This window comes from Alnus glutinosa, chromosome 14, assembly GCF_958979055.1.
Source record: "Alnus glutinosa chromosome 14, dhAlnGlut1.1, whole genome shotgun sequence".
In the NCBI taxonomy this organism is placed as follows: domain Eukaryota; kingdom Viridiplantae; phylum Streptophyta; class Magnoliopsida; order Fagales; family Betulaceae; genus Alnus; species Alnus glutinosa.
The window spans coordinates 7,853,298-7,872,899 of NC_084899.1; the positions used below are offsets into that span (position 1 = coordinate 7,853,298).

At 38.4% G+C, this 19,602-nt stretch overlaps 1 protein-coding gene across 2 annotated transcripts; it reads right to left on the bottom strand.

Annotated features, from left to right (window-relative positions):
- Positions 1 to 18,467, bottom strand: LOC133857686 (topless-related protein 4-like). 2 transcript variants are annotated; one of them, XM_062292989.1, is made up of 27 exons: positions 18,262 to 18,467; positions 17,974 to 18,135; positions 17,695 to 17,874; positions 17,452 to 17,565; positions 17,087 to 17,245; positions 16,801 to 16,978; positions 16,580 to 16,703; positions 16,132 to 16,244; positions 12,338 to 12,506; positions 9,985 to 10,094; positions 9,812 to 9,881; positions 9,592 to 9,665; positions 9,318 to 9,413; positions 9,123 to 9,218; positions 8,371 to 8,498; positions 8,011 to 8,245; positions 7,760 to 7,924; positions 7,600 to 7,692; positions 7,268 to 7,411; positions 6,204 to 6,314; positions 5,934 to 6,113; positions 5,389 to 5,517; positions 5,192 to 5,287; positions 4,510 to 4,698; positions 3,457 to 3,623; positions 3,177 to 3,371; positions 1 to 1,295 (listed from the first exon to the last, which is right to left on the bottom strand). In XM_062292989.1, the coding sequence occupies exons 2-27, from the start codon at positions 18,051 to 18,053 to the stop codon at positions 1,268 to 1,270; spliced, it is 3,423 nt and encodes a 1,140-aa protein (XP_062148973.1). In that variant the 5' UTR covers positions 18,054 to 18,135; positions 18,262 to 18,467; the 3' UTR covers positions 1 to 1,267. The 2 variants fall into 2 exon arrangements, with proteins under 2 accessions (XP_062148973.1, XP_062148972.1); XM_062292988.1 differs by lacking the exon at positions 1 to 1,295 and adding an exon at positions 1,356 to 1,540.
- Positions 18,468 to 19,602: the final 1,135 nt, after the last annotated feature.

Consider the following 19,602-nt stretch of genomic DNA (forward strand, 5'->3'; position numbering starts at 1 on the left):
AAAACACGAAATATGGAAGCAACTTTAAGTTGTTTTCAAAAGTAGTTTTCTCGTTCTTAAACAAAACACGCGGAAACACGTCTCCGACTTACGTGCAAAATAAAGGACACAATCCTATATCGCGGATACGAAACTTGACAGGTAATTTTTCTACCTCTCCTTTGTCCACTGCGTCCAAACTGTTTCCTAGTGCCACAGTCATACAGAGAACCGTAGAACCCTCAACAACTCCAAGCTCACATGGAGTCACAGCACAATACCCACCTCAACCTTTTGGCTTATCTCCAATCCTTCGTGCCCAACATCAGTCTCTCTTTGAAGGTTGTCTCTATATTCAACCATCGAGCTTTCACTCCCACGCCCAGTTGCCCAATCTCCCAAAGGCCAACCCCAACCACAAACCCACCACCAAACCAGCCTTGCCCACCCACAACCAAGACCCAGAACCGATTCAGGCTCACGAGCCAGAGAGTGAGTCGATAAGTCCCTTGTCGGTGGTGGTTGTTTATATCTTAGTTCATGTCCCATTCGTGCAGATCAACTCGTCGACGGTGTTGAGGAAGCTGGAGAACAATCAGACTGCAATGGCGGCAAAGAGGGCGGCACTGAAAGAGCTAGGAGGTGAAATTTGGTGGTTCATTTGTGTGGGCAGTGGTACAGATGGTCCTCTCCCTCCTCTCTTGTCTCTCTCTCGTCACTCTCTTCATGTTCTTTTCAATTTCTTCCTCGTCTTGCTTCAAGAATTGACTAGTGATGCTGTCGACTCATTTGTTTCGAATTTTTTTTATGATAATCATGAAGTTTGTAACTTATTTGGTATACCCAAATGATGTTTCAAAGTTTGTAGCTTTATTGATGATAACTGTGGGTCTTTGGTTTTCTTTTTGGTTGCCACAAAATTGTGAAATGAGAAGGGAAGCTTGGATTTGAACACTTTACCTGCTTTTTGTTTGTGAATAATGAAGAGCTTAGAGTAATTGAGTGAGTTGAATTAGGTTTATCTGGGAAGATTGAATCTTGACACTTACTCCAGCTGCCTTTGTTTTGTGCATAGTGAAGAACTGCGTTTAAATCGGCCATAGAGGTGAATTAGGCTTAACTAGGTAGAGGGAGGATAAGGTGAATTGCCCTTACACGTTTTTGCCCTTATTTCCCTACAGCAAATCTATCTCAAGCTGCACATCAGCAGACTCCTCACCACACAGGAATGTCATCATCTACCGACAATAAGTAGTTATCCCTTTGGGAGCTTTGCAATTACAGAAGTTTATCCAACCTCCAACATCAGCCGTATTCTGCAGAAGATAAGAATATCACACATGAATGGAATGTTAAAGAGACAACACAATCCACATAAGAGATATCTCCTGTGACGACCTAGGAAGCAACTTCTACTCCATCAGCATTGGAAGTAAGTTCTACTTCACAAGGACAACTCACTACAACAAAATTGCAGCAAGACTTTTCTTCGTGTATGTCAAAGTCTCTCAATCAGACTTTGTCTCCTCTAATGTTTCTCTCAAGTTGTTGATTAACATAACTACAACAGAGGACACCAAATTAGTTTAGAAGTTTACATAATGTTTTATTCTTATCTCTTAGTAAGTTTCATCTCCTACTCCTACTCCTACTCCTACATGTGTAAGCACTCCTATTCCTATGATTCTTTGTAATCTCTATATAACAGAACTGAATACAGAAACTAGAATTATTCCGCCAATTCTATTCTATTCTATTTTCTTTCATGGAATTTTAGAAAATTATCTCAACTATCACTTGGAGATCAAGGTTAATCACATCATTAGTAGTTTTAGAATAGAGGCTGACATGCATTCTGCCTAGCTATGAGCTGTATAGTTTATCTTATACTATAAATCTTTATATACAGTTCAATGGTAATGAGAAAATTCATTCCACCAAATTCATATTATCTCAATTTCTGTCAATGTGTCCATGATGCTGATGTTTTTTCTCCCTCGTTTTATAGTTGTCTACTGAAACAGACTTCTTTTATAGCTTGTTCTACTCTTTTCAAGTGAAAATTATTTTGAAAATAGTTGTCCAAACGCTTTAACCATTGCTTATGTTTTCAAAAATAGTTTGTCAAACGCTTTTTAACTGAAAAAAACAATAGAAAATAGTTTGCTATTTTTGTTCACGAAAACAATTCTCAAAAACAAAAATAGAAATCGATTTGCCAAACAAGCTCATCTTTCTTGTTTCATTGTTCTAGTTAACGTCACTCTCATATCTTACCCACAAAATAAAAGTGGGTTATGCAAAATGAATTGTGTAATAACTTTAATATCCAGTCAAAACTGGAGGCCAAAAGAAGCCAATATTCAGACGAGAGGCCACTCAAACAGATAGAACTAGCTACACCATTGCTGGTCAGCCAATCATTGATTTACCTTCTTTGTTTTTTTTTTTTTTTTTTGGGGGGGGGGGGGGGGTCCCTTATTTCGTAATGAATACTGCTAGAAACTACATTTTTATCCTACAACTATCACATTATGCTGAGGTGGCAGTTCCAACCAATCCTTGGATCAATCCTTATTGTTGGGATCGTGAAACAGTTACAAGATAAAAATATGATTTATATCATTTCTCATTTTGTATGGTTCCATCACGCATCCATGTGCAAAAGGCCAATTTTCTTATTGCTATCAAACTGTACTAGAAAGTCAATAGTCAGAAGATCAACAAATCGACAGGCTAACCAAAATTATATTTCTTAATTAGAAAGACCTAACAATGTCTGTCTTCACAACTTGAATAAGAGGGGACCAAAAAAAAAAAGGACAAAAATTCTGAGTAACTTGGTGGAAAGGAAAATGATAAAACAGCCAGCAGGGCCAGTGACCAAAGCAACTCAGGACCCTGAGTCCTCTATAGTCAGACCTTAACCTTCCTCTAATTTACAACATAAACTCGTACCTCTTAAATCATGCTAAATGAAGCGAATCAATTGCCATCATTCCTCAACCCCACAAATCGGTATAAGATGCCACTAGCAAACTCTTACTGGGTCGAGTAGAGTTATCCTAAAACTATAATTACCTAAATTCCGCAGCTTCCCTAGAAAATCTAATATACTGGGACCAGGTAAGGAATCACATGGAAGAAATACATACAATGAAGTTCGTTGCTGAAATGCAAAGGCATGGAACTGTCACCTCTGGAGTTGATCCGAACCGGCAGCACCAGAAGTGGTGCTAGGTCCAGCACCATTTTCAGTTGGAGGGGAGGTGCCCCATTTTCCTTCTGACTCTAACGGCTCGAGTATGTGGACTCCGCCATCTGTAAGGCCTAGTGCAAACTGATTGGGTTCTGATGGATGCGCCGCAATGACAAGAGGGTGTACTCTTATGCTGTTAAGAGTTGGGCTTAGATAAGTCAAAGAACAGAATAAATACAGATCAATTGGCTAAAACATAATTGATAAAGAGTATAAACCTTGGATTGGGAGGTAGATAAGCAGTCGGATTTATTCGGCATCTCAATCTTAGTGTTGAAGCAGTAAGAACACCCACACTTCCATCTTCAAAGCTCACGTATATCGACTGGCTATCACAGGAATATGTAGCATGTGTGATTGGACCACTAGCTTCTAGGGAGACCCACTATTGAGAAAACACGATCCATAATGAAAACGTCAGTGACCTTGAACCAAGTACAACTAAATCCATAATCACATTGTTGATTTGCACAACAAAGCTTCATGAATACCCATGTCCCCATCATATTATCAAATGTTATAGAATCAATTAAAGCAAAATAATAATTTCTAAAATACAATGTGTTTGTCTAGTTTGTCCTGCATTTAGTATCTATGTATGTAGGTCGCACTGGCCTCATGTTAATTATCATATGTTATATGATAATTTTTTTTTTTTTTATATATATATATATATAAGTAATTCAATCTCATTAGAAAACGCATTGCGGCACAACCCTAGTACACAGAAAGTATAGAATGGAGACCCTCTATTAGGGAGAAAAAGAAAAAAAGAAGAAATCCAAAAATTCGGAAAAACTAGAAAAATGCATATTGTACACCACTATCCATGCATAAAGTGATTTGACCATAACAGTCTTTAACTCTTCTAGCGAAATCTCGTCAAAGCTCATTGCGTTCCTCTCCCTCCAACTACGCCACATGAAGCCTCCAAACTTCTAAAATGTGACGTCTTCTCAACTGACCTCTCCAGCTAGCCAATAACTCTTTCTAGGCATGATCCATTCTACACCAAAAAGACGGAAAATCGAAACCCATAATTCTCTAGCAACTTAAAAATGAAGAAGATCTATAAACTCCCCACCCCCCTTGCACATATAACACCAATCCACCACTATAGCGTTCCTCTTCTTCATGATATTCAAAGTCAAAGCTATCAAATTTCTAAAATACTATGCGTGTTTGTCTAGTTTAGCATGTTTGTTTCATGCATATATGTATCTATGTTTTACGTCAGAGTGTGAATGCATGTATTTATATAACTCGCACACCTGCTTAAGGCAATCTAATTTTGGTGCATCGTATATAGCTATCTGTGTTTCATGAACAACCAGCAAATGCATCTGATCTAGGTGAAATTGAACACGAGTATCTGCAGGAGGTGCTGCAGCTCGCCCACTTGGAATCTGCAAGAATTTACAAGTCTGCTTCTCCCATCCATCTGTGCTCCAAACACACAACTGTCAAGAAAAGTAAATCAATAACTAGAAAATAAAAGGAGGAGAGAAGAGTGGAGGGGAGGAGGGGGGGGGGGGGGGGGGTTGGATTTTTGAGTTGATGTAATCCAAATCCATGCCCTTGGTCAAATTATTCATTATCTTCTCCAATGACAAAGTCACAGAAGAACAAAATAAAAAAGATTAAGAAAACCTTTTTTTTTTCTTCTTTTTGTGAGAAGAAATTATGTTCCGCATAGGACAAAAACAATGTGCAAAGGCATTGGCAAATCCCTGACATAAGGAAAGTGAATAGAAATGTTTCTAGTAACATTCATTCTAGAGTACCATTCCCTAGTCAATACCTGCCCCTATCACCCTAACTAAATTATCTGAGTGGATAGCAAACGACGACAAAAAAGAGCCAAGCGTCAACTAACCATGAAGGGAGTTTAGCCCTTGAAAGAATTTCAGAAACTGTTAGGTTATGGTAACACAAAACTCTAATATGCTTTACCTGAGAGTCAGCTCCTGATGATACAAGCACATTTTGAGTGTGAGAGAAAGCCAGGCCTGTAATTCTTTTCTGATGACCTTTTAGCTTGGTCTTAACCTGTGAAAACAGAGCATGCAAGTTGTTAAGGAGCCCATATGCCAGTTATTCACTAACAAATTTAACTCAGACATTCAAGCTTCAGGTAGACAGAGTAAGACCTCATCAACCCGAACATTATAGATTTGAATAGAAGAGTCTTCCATGCCTATGGCAATGATATTATTGTCTTGAGGGTGAAATGCAAGAACTGTAGCTGCTGGAGGTGGGGGCATGAATGTTGTCATTGTCTGCAATTGAGGAAGCACACAAAAAATATAGCCACAGATGTAGAACCAAAATTTATGAAATTGTAAAGGAAATAGGACTAAAAACCCATCGAATATAATATCTAAATCAGTCATTCTCCTTGACGTCTTCTCTTTCTTTTTTTTCCCAACTTAAAAATTGCTTTGAAGAAAGAACCCCAGCTCATAACCTGGAAACCACATTAGAAATCTATTCATTCTAATAATGACGCTTCAAACCAATATAAAATGTCAGGAATGGAATTTTAGCAGGAAGAGTTACTACTGCAGTGACTTGGTAGATTATCCTCAGAAACAGCTTCTATATTTCATAACTGTTTGCTAGTTTCCAGAAGTAATCAACCAAGTGCAATGCATACCCATATGAGAAATGCATGCAGAGAAAGCCACCTATCTACCTTGAATGTCATCATATTGAATAAGGAAATCTTCCCCCCCGAAGCTGACATGACATAAGAGTCATTCTTCGAAAGCGCAAAACATGGAACAGCATCCTCAGGGTTTGTATCATTTACATCATTTGTCATTAATATTCCGCTTGGAGGTTGCCATAATTGTGGTAATACACTAGCCGTGGCCTACAAGAGGCAAATTCTTAGTATATAGTAAGCTTATGGACATTAAAATTATGAAAAGGAAATGCAACCTTCTAAGAGAAACTTCAATACCTTCCCTATTAGATTTCGATCATTTCTCTGCCATTTCCAGAGCTTATGTACAGCATTCGATGCCAAGGCCAGTATGGCTAGACCTGAATTTGTATAAATTAATCTAGAAACCTGAAGTAGTTGTCAATATGTCAGAACCATATGTGAAAACTAATACTAACTCACAAACTTTTACCTCAAATTCAAAGAAATCTATGCAAGTCGTGTGTTTTATCAAATGCAAGACATTTAAACCAATTAGATTTGCATTAATAAGTTGTAATGCAAAATAAAAGAAAAAAGAAAAAAAGAAAAAAATCAAATGAGCAGAGGCCGACTACAAATGCATGTATTTTTTAGTCTTTTGGTTCACCTACCCTCAGCCTAGACAACAGCTATACTAGTTTTGTCAAAAAAAAGAAACAACACATCAATTAATAGCATTTCATTATTGTTTTTAGTGCCTGTCCATACAATGTTCTAATGGTGCCATAATTGGTAGATACATTGTTTTTTTTATTACTTGAATAAATAGGGAAAATTTTCTAGAAAGCATCATATTCTTCCATGGTAATTGAAACTAGAAATTCGGTAAAATTAATAATAAACACATCTTAAAAAGTTTCACAGAATCAATAAATCTATAAATAAAAATCATAGGCTCCAAAGGACAAGTCTATTGAAAATAATGTTGTATACAGTCTATCTATCATTGACTACGTTCCTAGTAACAAGAAATATAGTCTATAAGGGATGCGCTTGTAGCCATAGCATGCATGATGATGCACAAAGATGAGACCAGAATAAGAATTTTGTTAATACGATCTCTAACACACACACAAATACACTCATACGGAAAAGCATGCACACGCATTTACCTTGGATGAACAATAAGCTGTAATTTAGCGGTGAAAGATGTGTTGGTTAAAAAAGGGGAAGAAGTGAAAGGATATGACACAAAATAATGAATGAAGCATACAATCTTTCAGCAGTGTTATTAGAAGCCCTTTATCATTTGAAAGTCAACAACATGTGGCACAAACATTAACTTACTTCCAACAAGATTACAAAGAGTGTACCCCTACCCTCATAGCTGTTAAATTATCAGGGAGCCTTAGGGAGCGGCATTGTGATGATTCATTGATCTCTGTCAGTTTACACAACCTGGATTTATCGACAGACTCATCAGCAATTCTGGGTTTTACGTCCAAACTTCGACTGTCGTTGCTCTACACAAACTCAAAAAAGGAAAATATTAAATCACTCAATGTATAATTGTTAATCCACAGACACATGCAGTAACAAGCATACACAATCGAATAAAATGGTATGCATAGATCCCATTAACACTATTGATTCTTTTAATAAGACTCTCATCAAGAATCTTAGTTATCCACAGAAGGACATTAAAACTCACCATTCCAACCATGGCTGCTACTGGAGCAGTTCGATCTCCAATGCTTGTTCCAACAGCTACATTTGCAGATCCAAAAGTGGATATTGTGGAGACCTATATAATGATGCTATTAGGAAATATAATTTGAACATATCTGCCAAGTTTGGGAAAAAAAGAGTACCTTAACAGCAGCTGCAGAAGCAACTCTAGAAGCATCAAATGTGCGATTCTCCACTGTTCTTAGCATCCGAATTCCATCTGCATTTGCTAGGATTTTAACACCATTATCGTTCGTTGAGACTGCTAACAGTATTCCTTCCTTGTTAAATCTAATACAAGGAGAAGCCTGCAGGTTTTCAAGACCAGGATAATTGGTTGGTAAGAAGTTTTTCAAAAGACATATCAACATGGAATGGCAGAACCAATAATTACCGGTAAACCAGCCTCCGCTTCAGTAGTTGCCAACAAGCCAACATTGTCCATGTCCCAGAATTTGACCGAGAAATCATCACCAGCAGCTAAGAAACGACTTTTAGTTGTATCAAATTGCACAACCCCCACAGATCGCTTCCCAAGACCATGATATGTGCGCTTGACAGCCCCTTCACTTTCATTCCATTCCACTAAGAATGACTCCCCTTCTTTATTTGTCCCACATGAGAACAACCTGAGTTCCCATAAATCACGGAAAAACATTTCAGTTACAACACGATTATTGTCAACATCATATGGCAGCAGACATCAACCTACAAGGAAAATCAGAATACTGAAGTACAAATTTCATATATGTACCTTGTTCCATCGGCACTGTATGCCATTGTGGTAGATGAATGGCCAGGTGCATCATAGTCAACTCTTGAACCCATGTTATCATACAACCAAGCCTTTATTTTTCCATCGGTTGCAGTTGAGAAAATGAACTGAAGAGAAAAACAAAAGGTAAGAGAATTCAACTCTTGACAACAAGAGGTATATAATAATGCAATAAAAAAATTCAAACAAAAAAGACCCTGTTCAATTTCCTGGTTGTGTGTCCCCCCCTTTGATGTCTCTCCTAAAAACTATGAAAGAAGCTTTTTACTGCTCTATCCAGTCACAAAGAAAGCCCGAAACGGGACACTGACAAATCTGTAAGAGATTATAATTATCCATGCTTATCATTGCCAAAAGTGGCAAAGTTTAAAGAAAAAACAAAAAAACAAACAAACAAACAAACAATATACATGTAAAATGATTTTTTCTGGATACTAACATTCAAATTAAGTGCGAATAAAATCTCAAATAATTGGATTAAGTTGGTTTTAGATGCTCGGATTAATATAGACTGCATTTCCTTTCTTCTCTGGGGACGGGGGCTAAATAACTAATCCACATTCCCTTTGTGAAACAATTAAAAAATATAAATGACATCAACCCTCCCCTTTTCTAAATATAGAACCTAATATCTTCCCTTCACAAGGCAAAGGAGGGAAAAAAATTAATAGAATAAGAACACCTCATTTTGCTTGCTTCATAATCAATATAAATAGATTGACAAATATCACCTGAATATTTTCCTTGTGATGTGGACATACAGAATATACAGGGGCTTCATGACCCTTAAAAGTATACAGCTCGGTCCCATTGAATGCATCCCATACCTGCATAATCTTGAAGTCTTATCTATATGATTTGCAGCCAGCACAATCACATCAGAAATAGTAATTTTTTTATTTTATTTTTACATAACAAAACGAAACCTTGATGACTCTGTCCTCGCCACAAGTCACAAAACAGAGTTGTTTGTTTGGATAAGAGAAAGCAAGATCATTAACACTGCCAGCATGAGCGTCAATCTGAGAAACCAAGAACAAATTCATGGAAAAATGTAGTTAATTAGCAAAAAGAACCACATGAAATATTTATAATGAAACAAAAAACTCAACAAGAATCACTTTAATACATTGAAGGCACATAAGATTAAAGGGCTAGAAAAGAAAACAGATATCAGAGGAATTAGTTGATGGCACAAACCTCTAGGCGGTTTTGTATATCATCACCACCATGATATGAGTAAATGTGAACAATGTGCTTAGAGTATGCAACACCTGAAGTAGGGACAAGAATCACCCGTCACAATAAGCCCATTGTCACTTTTTTATAGCATTTTTTGTTCCAGTATAAGGCCCAGATTCTCAGGTTTCTTTTGAAACGAGTAAATGATATAATTAGCAACAAAGGCATGTGAACATACCAAAAAGGGATCCATCAGGGCTCCAAATCACACGATTGACTGATGCTGTATAATCATTGGCCAGAGATGCCTAAAAGAGAATAAGAAAAGCTGAACTTCACTTTAGCGTATCTTAAGAAGCATTAAATAGGCATGCTGTGCCCAAAAAAAATGTCCGGTATCAAAAGCCAAACCTGCAGAGGCATTGAACATGTTCCAAGATCCCAGACTTTGAAATTTTTAAGTGCAATCCTTTCATGGCCACCTAAATCCCATACCATGACGTCGCCCATGTTTGTTCCAACTGAAATTATAGAGGCACAAATAATTTAAGAGGAAAAAGAAAGTCTATAGTTCCAAAAACCTAATTACTTCAACGTTGTCGGCAGCCAAGAAACCGGGGTGAGTTAGAAGCTCTACTCTCCCTCTCCTCATTAATGGTGGCGCGTGAAGGAGCATCACATTAGCTCTCAGTCTCAGTTCGCCTTCTTCTTCTCCCTACTCTCTCTTCACTTAGCAGTGTCCATCAAAGAGAGGATCTACAAACTTTAGAGTTTTTCCTAGGAAGTTTGCGTCTCTCAGGTTTTTCAGCCATGTGAGGCGTGCCGATGGGGCTGTTGTGAACCCCGTCGAGGGTTGTCGAGTGTAGTAGGGTATGAACTCGTTTTTTGTGGAGGTTAAGTCCTTCATCTTCTCAGTAGTGGAAGGAACTTTTGTGTTGGGTGTGGCGGAGAAGAGGAAAGACTTCTTAGGGCGGGTTCAGCTGAGTTTGGCTTGCGTTGCTTGGTTATGTCGATGGTGGAAGAGGTGTTGCAAAATCCGGACTCCGAGGACTTTGTTAAATATTTCAGGGAGGGTTCGAAGGTGACCATTGTTCGAAAAGGTAGAAATAGTCCTGGCCAGTTCTTGGTGGTGACGGTGTTCGATGTGGGTGGCCGGAGAGGAAGGATTGTGTTTCCTGAAGGCCGTTACAGGCGGGGTTGGGGGCGTGTTTCTGGGGAGCTAAGCAAAGTGTTGGATTTCTTTGGATCCGCGGTGGTGTATCCTTCTAGTTGCGCCCCGCCGGGGAAGAGGTTGGGCAAGGACGCGGGTTTATTGTCGTACGCAAAGGTGGTGCGCTCGTCGGTTGGTGGTGGGCCTCGTGTTCAGACGGCGACGGTGGTTTGGTGCAAGACGGAGAAGATTTTTTCACTGGACCAGGAGCAGGAGCCCTTCCAGCAGGCGATGGATTGTTTTGCTGTGGAGAGGTCTTTCTTCAATCCTCTGGGTAAAGACCTTGCAGACAACTGCTACACTATGGAGTATTCTTCTTCCGTTCCGTTGGGTAAGGACCTTCTAGCGTGTTCCAAGACTCGGGTTGCAGATGACGAAGTTGGTTCCATGGATCGATGTGGCAGAGGGTGCAGGAAGATGTGCTCAAAGGGTGATCACAAGTGGGATTGAGATGATTCGGGGAAGGAAGTTGGGTTTTTCAGGAAGATTCTCAACTCTGTTGGTGATTGGCTGGATTGGGCGTGCAGGCGTCCAACGCATTTGGGCAGGATTTCTTTTGGGCTGAAACCGAAACTGGGCTTTTTGGGTTTGGGCTGGTTATTTAGACGTTTGGGGAAGTTTAGACGCTTTGGGGTTTGGTCTTCCTATGCTCACATGCGGACTGGTTCCAAGAGGTTGAGATGTTTGCCTTTCACTAAGAAGACTAAGCAGTGCGGGTCAGCAAAGAGCGAAGTGCATCTCCCTCCCAATTTCACCTAGAAGTTGCTCACGGAGAAGACTTTTGCTCTGCCCAATTTAGCAATTTCAACAGGGTCGTCCACGGTCGCTACTTATACCGAAGATTGTGCTAGTCCGTCGGCAGAGATTGGGTTGGCTTTGGTGGGGGATTTTCATCCGGTTTCTTCTAAGGTGGCTGCACCGGGTGTGGGTTATGAGGTGAGCTCACCGGTAGGGAGGGTTCTTCCTTTCTCTCACTTGAAAGAGCCCACGTCAAAGCCATTGATTCAATACAAGCGTAAAGGGAGGAAGCCAAAGTCGGCGGTGGGTCAAGGGGAACTCGAAGATGTGGGCTTTCTCAGGTGAGGGTTTCTTAAATTGAGCTCGAGCTCGTCCTCTCTTCCTCCGGCAGATCGTGGTTTCTCTGGAGGGGGTTGTTCTAGTAGAGCTAGTCCTCTCAACTCTACGGGTGGTTCCCAGGCTATTTATCCTATGGAGTGGTCCTTGTTTTGGTCTTCGATAGGGTCCGGGGACAAGGGGGAAGAGGATAAATCTGTGGCCTTCCTATCTGCCCTTGATGAGGAACATAGGAGGTGGGATAAGATTGAGGGGTGTGAGCTTTAGGAGCTTAGGGTTGAGTTGTTTTGTGGGCTGTTTTTGTAGGGTCGGTGGTGAGGCTGTTGCTTCTTGTATAGACGCTGTTTTTTAATAAATTTGCACTTATAAAAAAAAAAATCCCTAATTTAAATAAAAACTGCACCACAGCAATAGAAACACAAGTTGCATACAGTAAATTAATGTGTGTGTGTGTGTGTTGGGGGGGGGGGGAGGGCTCACCAAGAAGTAGAATTTGTTGCACTGGATGGAAATCCATACTCTTGACAGACGATCCCTGATTTAGAGTCATAACAACAGTCTTGGGCAAGTCATCAGCAGTGTAGGAACTTTGACCATGGCTTTGGCTGGTGTATGCAACGGGTAGAATATTTACTGGCAGATTATTGACCTGTTGAAAAATCATGTATGCGTCACCAATTACGTAAACTTACTCTTTCATATTGTTCTTTCAAGCAAAGGCAACACTTACACATTGAATTGATTTTCAAGCAAAGGCAAATGCTAAAAGATACACTTAAAGACAGAGGGCATGGACCTCAAGTTCAGAAATCATATAATGACAAAACAGAACACCCCCAAGAAAATCCCAGTCATATAAATCACCCATGTCTTGTTCCCCTTCCCTTTCTGGTATTGGAAGTATTGAATGGAAACTGTGAAATGTGTACAGCAAATAAAAAGGCAAGCATAAACAAAAGGCCAAACAACCTAATGCACATTTCTTCTAAATTTCTATTCTCTGTTTGCTTCAAATACATATATAGTCATTTTTTTTTATAAGTTCAAATACATAGAGTATATTTATTTTTTTGATAAATAATTCATTTCATTGAAAAGCGCAGAGGAATGCAAACCTAGTACACAGGATGTATATAAAGATAAGGCCCCACTAAAGGCGAAAAGAAAAACAAAACTCCACAAATAGAGAGAAGTTAGAAATCAAAGAAATATGAAAAGCCCGTCCAATTAAAAAGGGATTTGACCAAAATGTTCTTGATCTCGTCCTCCGACTTTTCACGATCTTCAAAACATTTGGCACTCCATAACATTTATAATGACTAGTGGATATGTCCATGACATTTACAGGATAATTTGTTTTAGTAGGTATTTCTAAGATATACTATAACAAGTGAATTTGAAAGGATAAGTCAATTTATCATTACTTAATAAGAAGTACGAAGTACCTCATAAGTACCTACATCTTCACATTAAGGCTGCATTTGTTACGATGTAGAATATTATTCACAAAATGTTTTTTGTTTTTTCCAGTGTTTGGTATGGGCAAAAAATTATGGTAACATAAAATAATTTCCAAGTCAATAGCAAATTTACCACTACAAGGGGGAAATGGCATACGCCTCTTGAGAAGCGAAAGCCATTTTCAAGTGTCTGTCTCCCCTTCTTTCCACCAACCCATCATAGAAGAACCCAAAGGCTACCCCTACCCTTGGAGACATCCCCTTCGTCTCTCACCCGCCATCCCCCATACGCTGTCCTGACCCTCCATATGGTAACCCCCACCCCCATAGAAGAACCCAACTACCCCCACAATTGTCCCCATCCCCGTGTTGCAACCTCCAACAACTTTTCCCTCGCCCCCTCAACAAACCCCCACTGAAGAACCCAACCACTCCTCTAAACCTACACCACCTTCCTCCACGTGACACTCAGCATCCTCGCCCTATCATATTCAGGGTCTTAAACAAACATCAGAAAATTAGAGGTTTTACCCAAAAACATTTCCGACCGAAAACATTCTCATAAACTATTTTACGTCACGGAGACGAGGTAACCCTATGTCTCCCCTCCTTTTTGTGATTGTTATGGAAGCTCTGAGTCCAATGATGTCAGCTGTTGTGACTGGGAGTTTTATTTCTGGTTTTTCGGTGGAGGCTAGGAATGATGATCCTTTATCTGCCTCTCATCTCCTTTTTGCGAATGATAATACCCTTATTGTGCGTAGGGTTGCACAAAATAATTTTCAGTACCTGAGATGCGTTCTCCTTTCTTTTGAAGTGGTTTTAGGATTAAATATTAATTTGGCCCAAACTAAATTAGTTCGTATTGGTGATGTGCCAGAAGTGAATGCTTTGGCTCGGGTTCTAGGTTGGTTGCAGGATTTCGTCTTTGCCCTTGAAATACTCAATCCTCCCTCTAGGTGCTCCAATTAAGGCTAAATTTATTTGGGATACTGATGGGGACTCCAGATATAAGCCATTTATTACACATGTTTGGACCCTGGTATTGGAGGACGACCCAACCTTGAAAGCATAAAGATATTACTATGGCTGCTTTTGTTATTTTTCACATTTTATTTGTTGTCAGTTACTTTTCAAAATGGTTATGTTATTTTTCTGATTTTGGGCTTTATGTTATTTAGTGGGCCATTAGCCCAAGTATCACTCAGGTTAGGATTGGGGTTTAATGCCTAGGCTATTTAAGCATAAATTTGTATTGCGGTAATTAGCTTTTGAAGATTAATATTTCAATAGACTATTTTGTCATCTTCTTCCTTCTAAATTTTCTTCATTTTCCCACTTCTTATGCTTCTTTCTTCTTCTTCTCTTACTTCTCTCTTCCTTCTACTTTTCTTCTCTTTCTCATCTATTCAAAATTTCTGTTGATTGTCACGCATCAGATACAATTATTGAGAAAATGGAGAGAATATTAGCAAGCTGAAAAAGGCTTCATTTATCCAAGAGTGGTTGTTTAACGTTTATCAAGAGCACGCTTTCAAACCTTCCAACATATTTCCTTTCTATCTTCCTTATCCCGGTAAGTGTTCCTAATGGGAAAAATTGCAGAGGAATTTCTTGTGGGGTGGTTTGGATAACGAGTCTAAGTTCCATCTTTGTTAATTGGAAGAAGGTTTGTACTCCTTAATTTTGGAGGTTTGGGGATTAGGAGTTTGCTCACAATCAATCAGCCTCTTTTGGAAAGTAGTTATGAAGGTATCTTGTGGAGAGATGGGCTTTTCGGCAGCAAGTTGTGTATAAAAATATGGTAGTTTGGAAGGCGGTTGGTGCTCTAAGGTTGTTATAGGATCTTATGGAGTGAGATATTTTTTTATATAAATATTGAAATTTTATTAAAATGCGCAACACAAGTACACAAGAAGTATACAAGAGATACAATTAATACTAGAAAGAGAAAAAAGACTAAGAAAATCACAAAAACCAAGGAAATAAGGATAGCCTAACGCAATTGTCTAAAGATAAAGTGTATTGAAAAGGAAATACTTTAGTTCCAACACCGTTCTCTGACGGTCTTCAAAACTTCTATCATGAATTTCTCACCAAAGACACTACAAAAGGAATGATGACACCATCTTCTACATTGCTACACTTTGAGGACTGCCATATAACCCTCTCCAACAAGCAAATAGGTCCAATACTCGTCTAGGCATAATCCAAGTCAACCTAACACGATTGAAAATAACATTCCATAAGGCACTAGCAACCTCACAATAGAGAAGAAAAAGATCCACATACTTCTCCACTCTTCTTACACATACAACACCAATTGACCACAATGATATGCCGCTTCCTTACGTTATCCATGATGAAAATCTTTCCTAAGGCGGCCGATCAAGTAAAGAAAGCCGCTCTCAAAGACACCTTAATCCATAGAATACTCTTCCAAAGGGAGTGCCATCATGAGGGACAAGGACATTCTAGAAAGATCTAACATCGAACAATCATCCCTTGGAATGGGCCTACCAAAGCTTGTCTTCTCCTCCCCCTCTCAATCTAAAGAACAATAAATTAAAAAATAAAACAAAGGCATCCACCTCCCAGTCACGAGCCACTCTGATAAAAATTACATTCCACTGATGGGAGCCACTAAAAAACTGCAAATGATCTGCTACAAAAGCATCCTTAATGCGAGCAATACTAATTCTCAAGACAAGTTAAAAGATATAACTAGAATCAGATAGGCAAAAGCTTTAAATTTTAGTAGTAGGACTCAGATATTTCCTTGGTAAATTTAAGTTGAACGCACACGCATAGTACCTCATCTGATATTCCAAAAGGTCTTGATCTCTTCAGCACGTGTTCAGAATCAGCGGTTTGATAGTCCATAGCTGGGTTATTGGTCGGAGGAGTTCTAGGGCGCTTCAAGATGGCTGCCACCATAATAAAAGATACAAAAAATGTAGAAATACATCAGTTTAGATGGAAACAAGGAACTTACATCGAAAAGCATCATGCAAAAGTATCTTCGCGTAAAACTATTCATGCTTCTCAAGGTTTTTAACTATTCCATGCACCCTCGATTATGTTTGCCAATGTCATTGGCTTCATCATGCATATTGTGCATTCTAATTTACACCCAACCATAATAAATAGACATGCATTTAAAAGTGTGAGCCCGTCTAGAATAGGAAAGCGTGAGATCATTTAAAGTTAACAAAACAGATCCAAATGCAGCTGGTCAATAGGCTTTGTATATCACAGATACCTGAATTGTTAGGTGCAGTCAAACCTATGGGTCCTGCAGAAGCTGAAGGGTGAGGGACAGGAGATGGATTAGCCATCCATCCAGCAAGAGATGTCGGAAGAGCAGCTGGTGTGGGCTGAAATGGCTATAAAAATACTGACCAGAGTCAAATCCAGATATTCAAACTTCAAAATAGGTTAATTGCCAACATGGCAAAATAAGTTTATATAGTATTCACTTACACCATGAGCACTCAGTGGCGGGAAACCCCCTGCCTTAGGGACAGCACCCATTAAGGGGTTAGTGACAGGGGACGGGGCCCGTGCGCCATTCGGTGTTCCACAACTGTGGTCTACAAATAATGTCTTAATGTCAGGGTTAGGTCTTGGATTCTTACAAAGTTGATGCTGCCAATTTAAACTGCAATTCAATGCAAAGATGTGAGGAAATAGAAAATATATCAATCACTGAAAACAAAGTTCTACTACTGAGTTTAGATAGAAAAGAAAGGCGAAAAATCTCAGGGACCTCTGATTAATTAGCGTTCGCAATCTCGAGTTCTTTAATGGAGGAAATTGAAGCTTATCGCGAAACAGAGGGTTAGCCTCTATCAACTTTTTCAGTTCAGCAAGCATTATACCCCTAGCAGACTTAGTATCTCCATATTTAGATAGCTGCTCGTTATCTCTGCAAATTAACACAAACCCAGAGAAACCCATGAAATTATTTAATTTAACATTGAAAAAAACATTTAAAAAAAAATAAAAAATTAAAAAATAAAATAAAATAAAATATAAAATAAAATAAAATAAATCTTGGTCAATAGTCAGTATCATAAGAAATTCAAGAACCAGGAATCTACAGAGACAAATCTGAAATATGTTTCTTCGTACCGGAAGTTGTCCAAAGTCAATAGTTGCGTAATTTCCTTAAAGAGTTCTTCATTAAATGCCGCGAACACTTTCAAGTCCTTAACTAAAATATCCACAGCTTTAGCACGATCCCTCCTACAATTATTATTAATTTCATTTCTCAATCTTTCGGAACCAAATAAACTACCAGGTAGCACAAACAAAATAACAAGCTAAAAAAGCCATAGTTACTTAAACCCAATTCAGTAAACTGTTAACACCTACTTGTCTAAAGCTTCGAGGTACTTCTGCTTGCGAATCTCGAAGAAGATCTTCATCGAGTACCTATTATCGTCAACCTTTGTGAAGCCAGAGAGGTACTTCTCCACCTCCTCCCACTCCCCATTTGTCACCATATCCTCAAAATACCTCATGTTGAAGAAAAACCCGGACTCTTGTTCCAACCTTCACACCCCCAATCACCAAATTAAATAACAAAAACATCACCAATTTACATGTACAACAACAAAAAATGGGGGAAAAATTAGGGAAAATCTAGCGTACTTGTGCACAGTTTCTTTGAATTTCTCTTCGTCGAGAAACTGAAGTATGAGAAATACAAGTTCTCTGCTAAGCGAAGACATGCTTGTGTCTCTCCAAAGCTTGAATAAAAGTACAAGAAAGATCTAGAGCTTCTCAGATCGATAACAGTTCAGCATCAAAACCCTAAATTACGAACCAGACACATCCACGAACCAAAAAAAGATAAGTCCTAGTCCAAAAATTAAACCAAAAAAACCACAGAAAAATTCAGAGAAAAAACTAAAGGCGGGGGAAGAAGGTGGTACTTACCTGAGAGAGAGATTGGTCGCGCAGATCGGAAGGCCTTTGAGCGTTTCTGGTGGTTTTTCTCGCCCTCTAGCTCTGGCTTTCGCTTTCTCTCTCTCTCTCTCTCTCTCTCTCTCTCTAGCTTTTCTTCGCTATGGAGCTATTCTGGTAAGTATTTATACACAGAAAAAGGGCTAGGGATTTGGAAGAGAGAGAAAGATAGAGAGGTTTGAAGCCAAGAAACAAAAAGGTATGCGACAGATTTAAATACCGTGAGAGAGCGAAGCGAACGATATGAGATGGATCGGAATGATAAGCGCTATTATAGGTCACTGCACTTATAAATAAACTGATAACTACAATGGCTTATACAGATCGATAGGCAGGGTTGCTTATATAAGGCTCATAAATAAGCCGAGATTTCGATGATTTGGATTTGCGGGCTTTTCAAAGAGTTGTTAATTGTTATTGTTGCCTAATAATTACAGATATATTTTTCTAACCCTTTTTAAAGCGGGAAGCTATTATGAGGTTAGGTGGGCTTTAGTCACGCGTTCTAAAAGAATAATTTGTTAATTTTAGAAGAAAAAACAACGCTAATTATGGGAGGTCATTCCTATCCAAATTGGTCGTAAGATTTTTCCTAATCTATTTACTAAAAATGTACGTAATTTTTAAGTATACTAGAGGTACGTATTCTTTTATTAATGCTCTTTAAAAAAAAACATATGAAAATTATATATTATTAAAAATTTATATTTTTCACATGTTAAAAAATACATAACATTTTTAAAAATTGAATTGTACAAAAAAATTTGTAAAAAATTTATGTCAGTTCAAAATGAAGACATGCGTTTCTGCCAAAGACAGAAATTTCTTATAAATCAATTTTTTAGAAATTTCATACTAACCATATATAAGATTGACACGTATCTCTTGACATGTAAGAACCACATGTTATTTTAATAATATTTGCTTCTCACATGCTTTTTTAATAGTACTAATAAAAAAAAATGTGATTTTCACATACTTGAAGGACACATGTCATTTTTATACGTGGGTTGTAGAAAATTTCTTACAAACCAGTTTGTAGGAAACTTTTATCATTTTGCCAATTTTTTTTTCTTAAAAGGACAAAACATTAACAAACAACTTTCTTTAAAAAATAAAATAAAATTCCATTTATGTCGCATCCACTTTTTTTCAATCAAAACACCTTTTGAAAAGTGTTATCAAATACCACGGACATCATTGACGTCCTTTTTTGTTTGATAATAATAAAGAAAATAGAATATAAATATAGAGAAAATGTGGGAGTTATGATTTGTTCAATAATATTTTAATGATATTTTGCCTCTCAAATAT

Excerpts from the sequence above, each read along its gene's own strand:
- LOC133857686 (XM_062292988.1), bottom strand. The coding sequence starts at position 18,053 with ATGTCTTCGCTTAGCAGAGAACTTGTATTTCTCATACTTCAGTTTCTC. Across the intron at positions 16,979-17,086 it reads CGAACGCTAATTAATCAGAG|TTTAAATTGGCAGCATCAAC; the intron begins GTCCCTGAGATT and ends ATTGAATTGCAG. Across the intron at positions 12,507-16,131 it reads CTTTTGGAATATCAGATGAG|GTCAATAATCTGCCAGTAAA; the intron begins GTACTATGCGTG and ends ATTTTTCAACAG.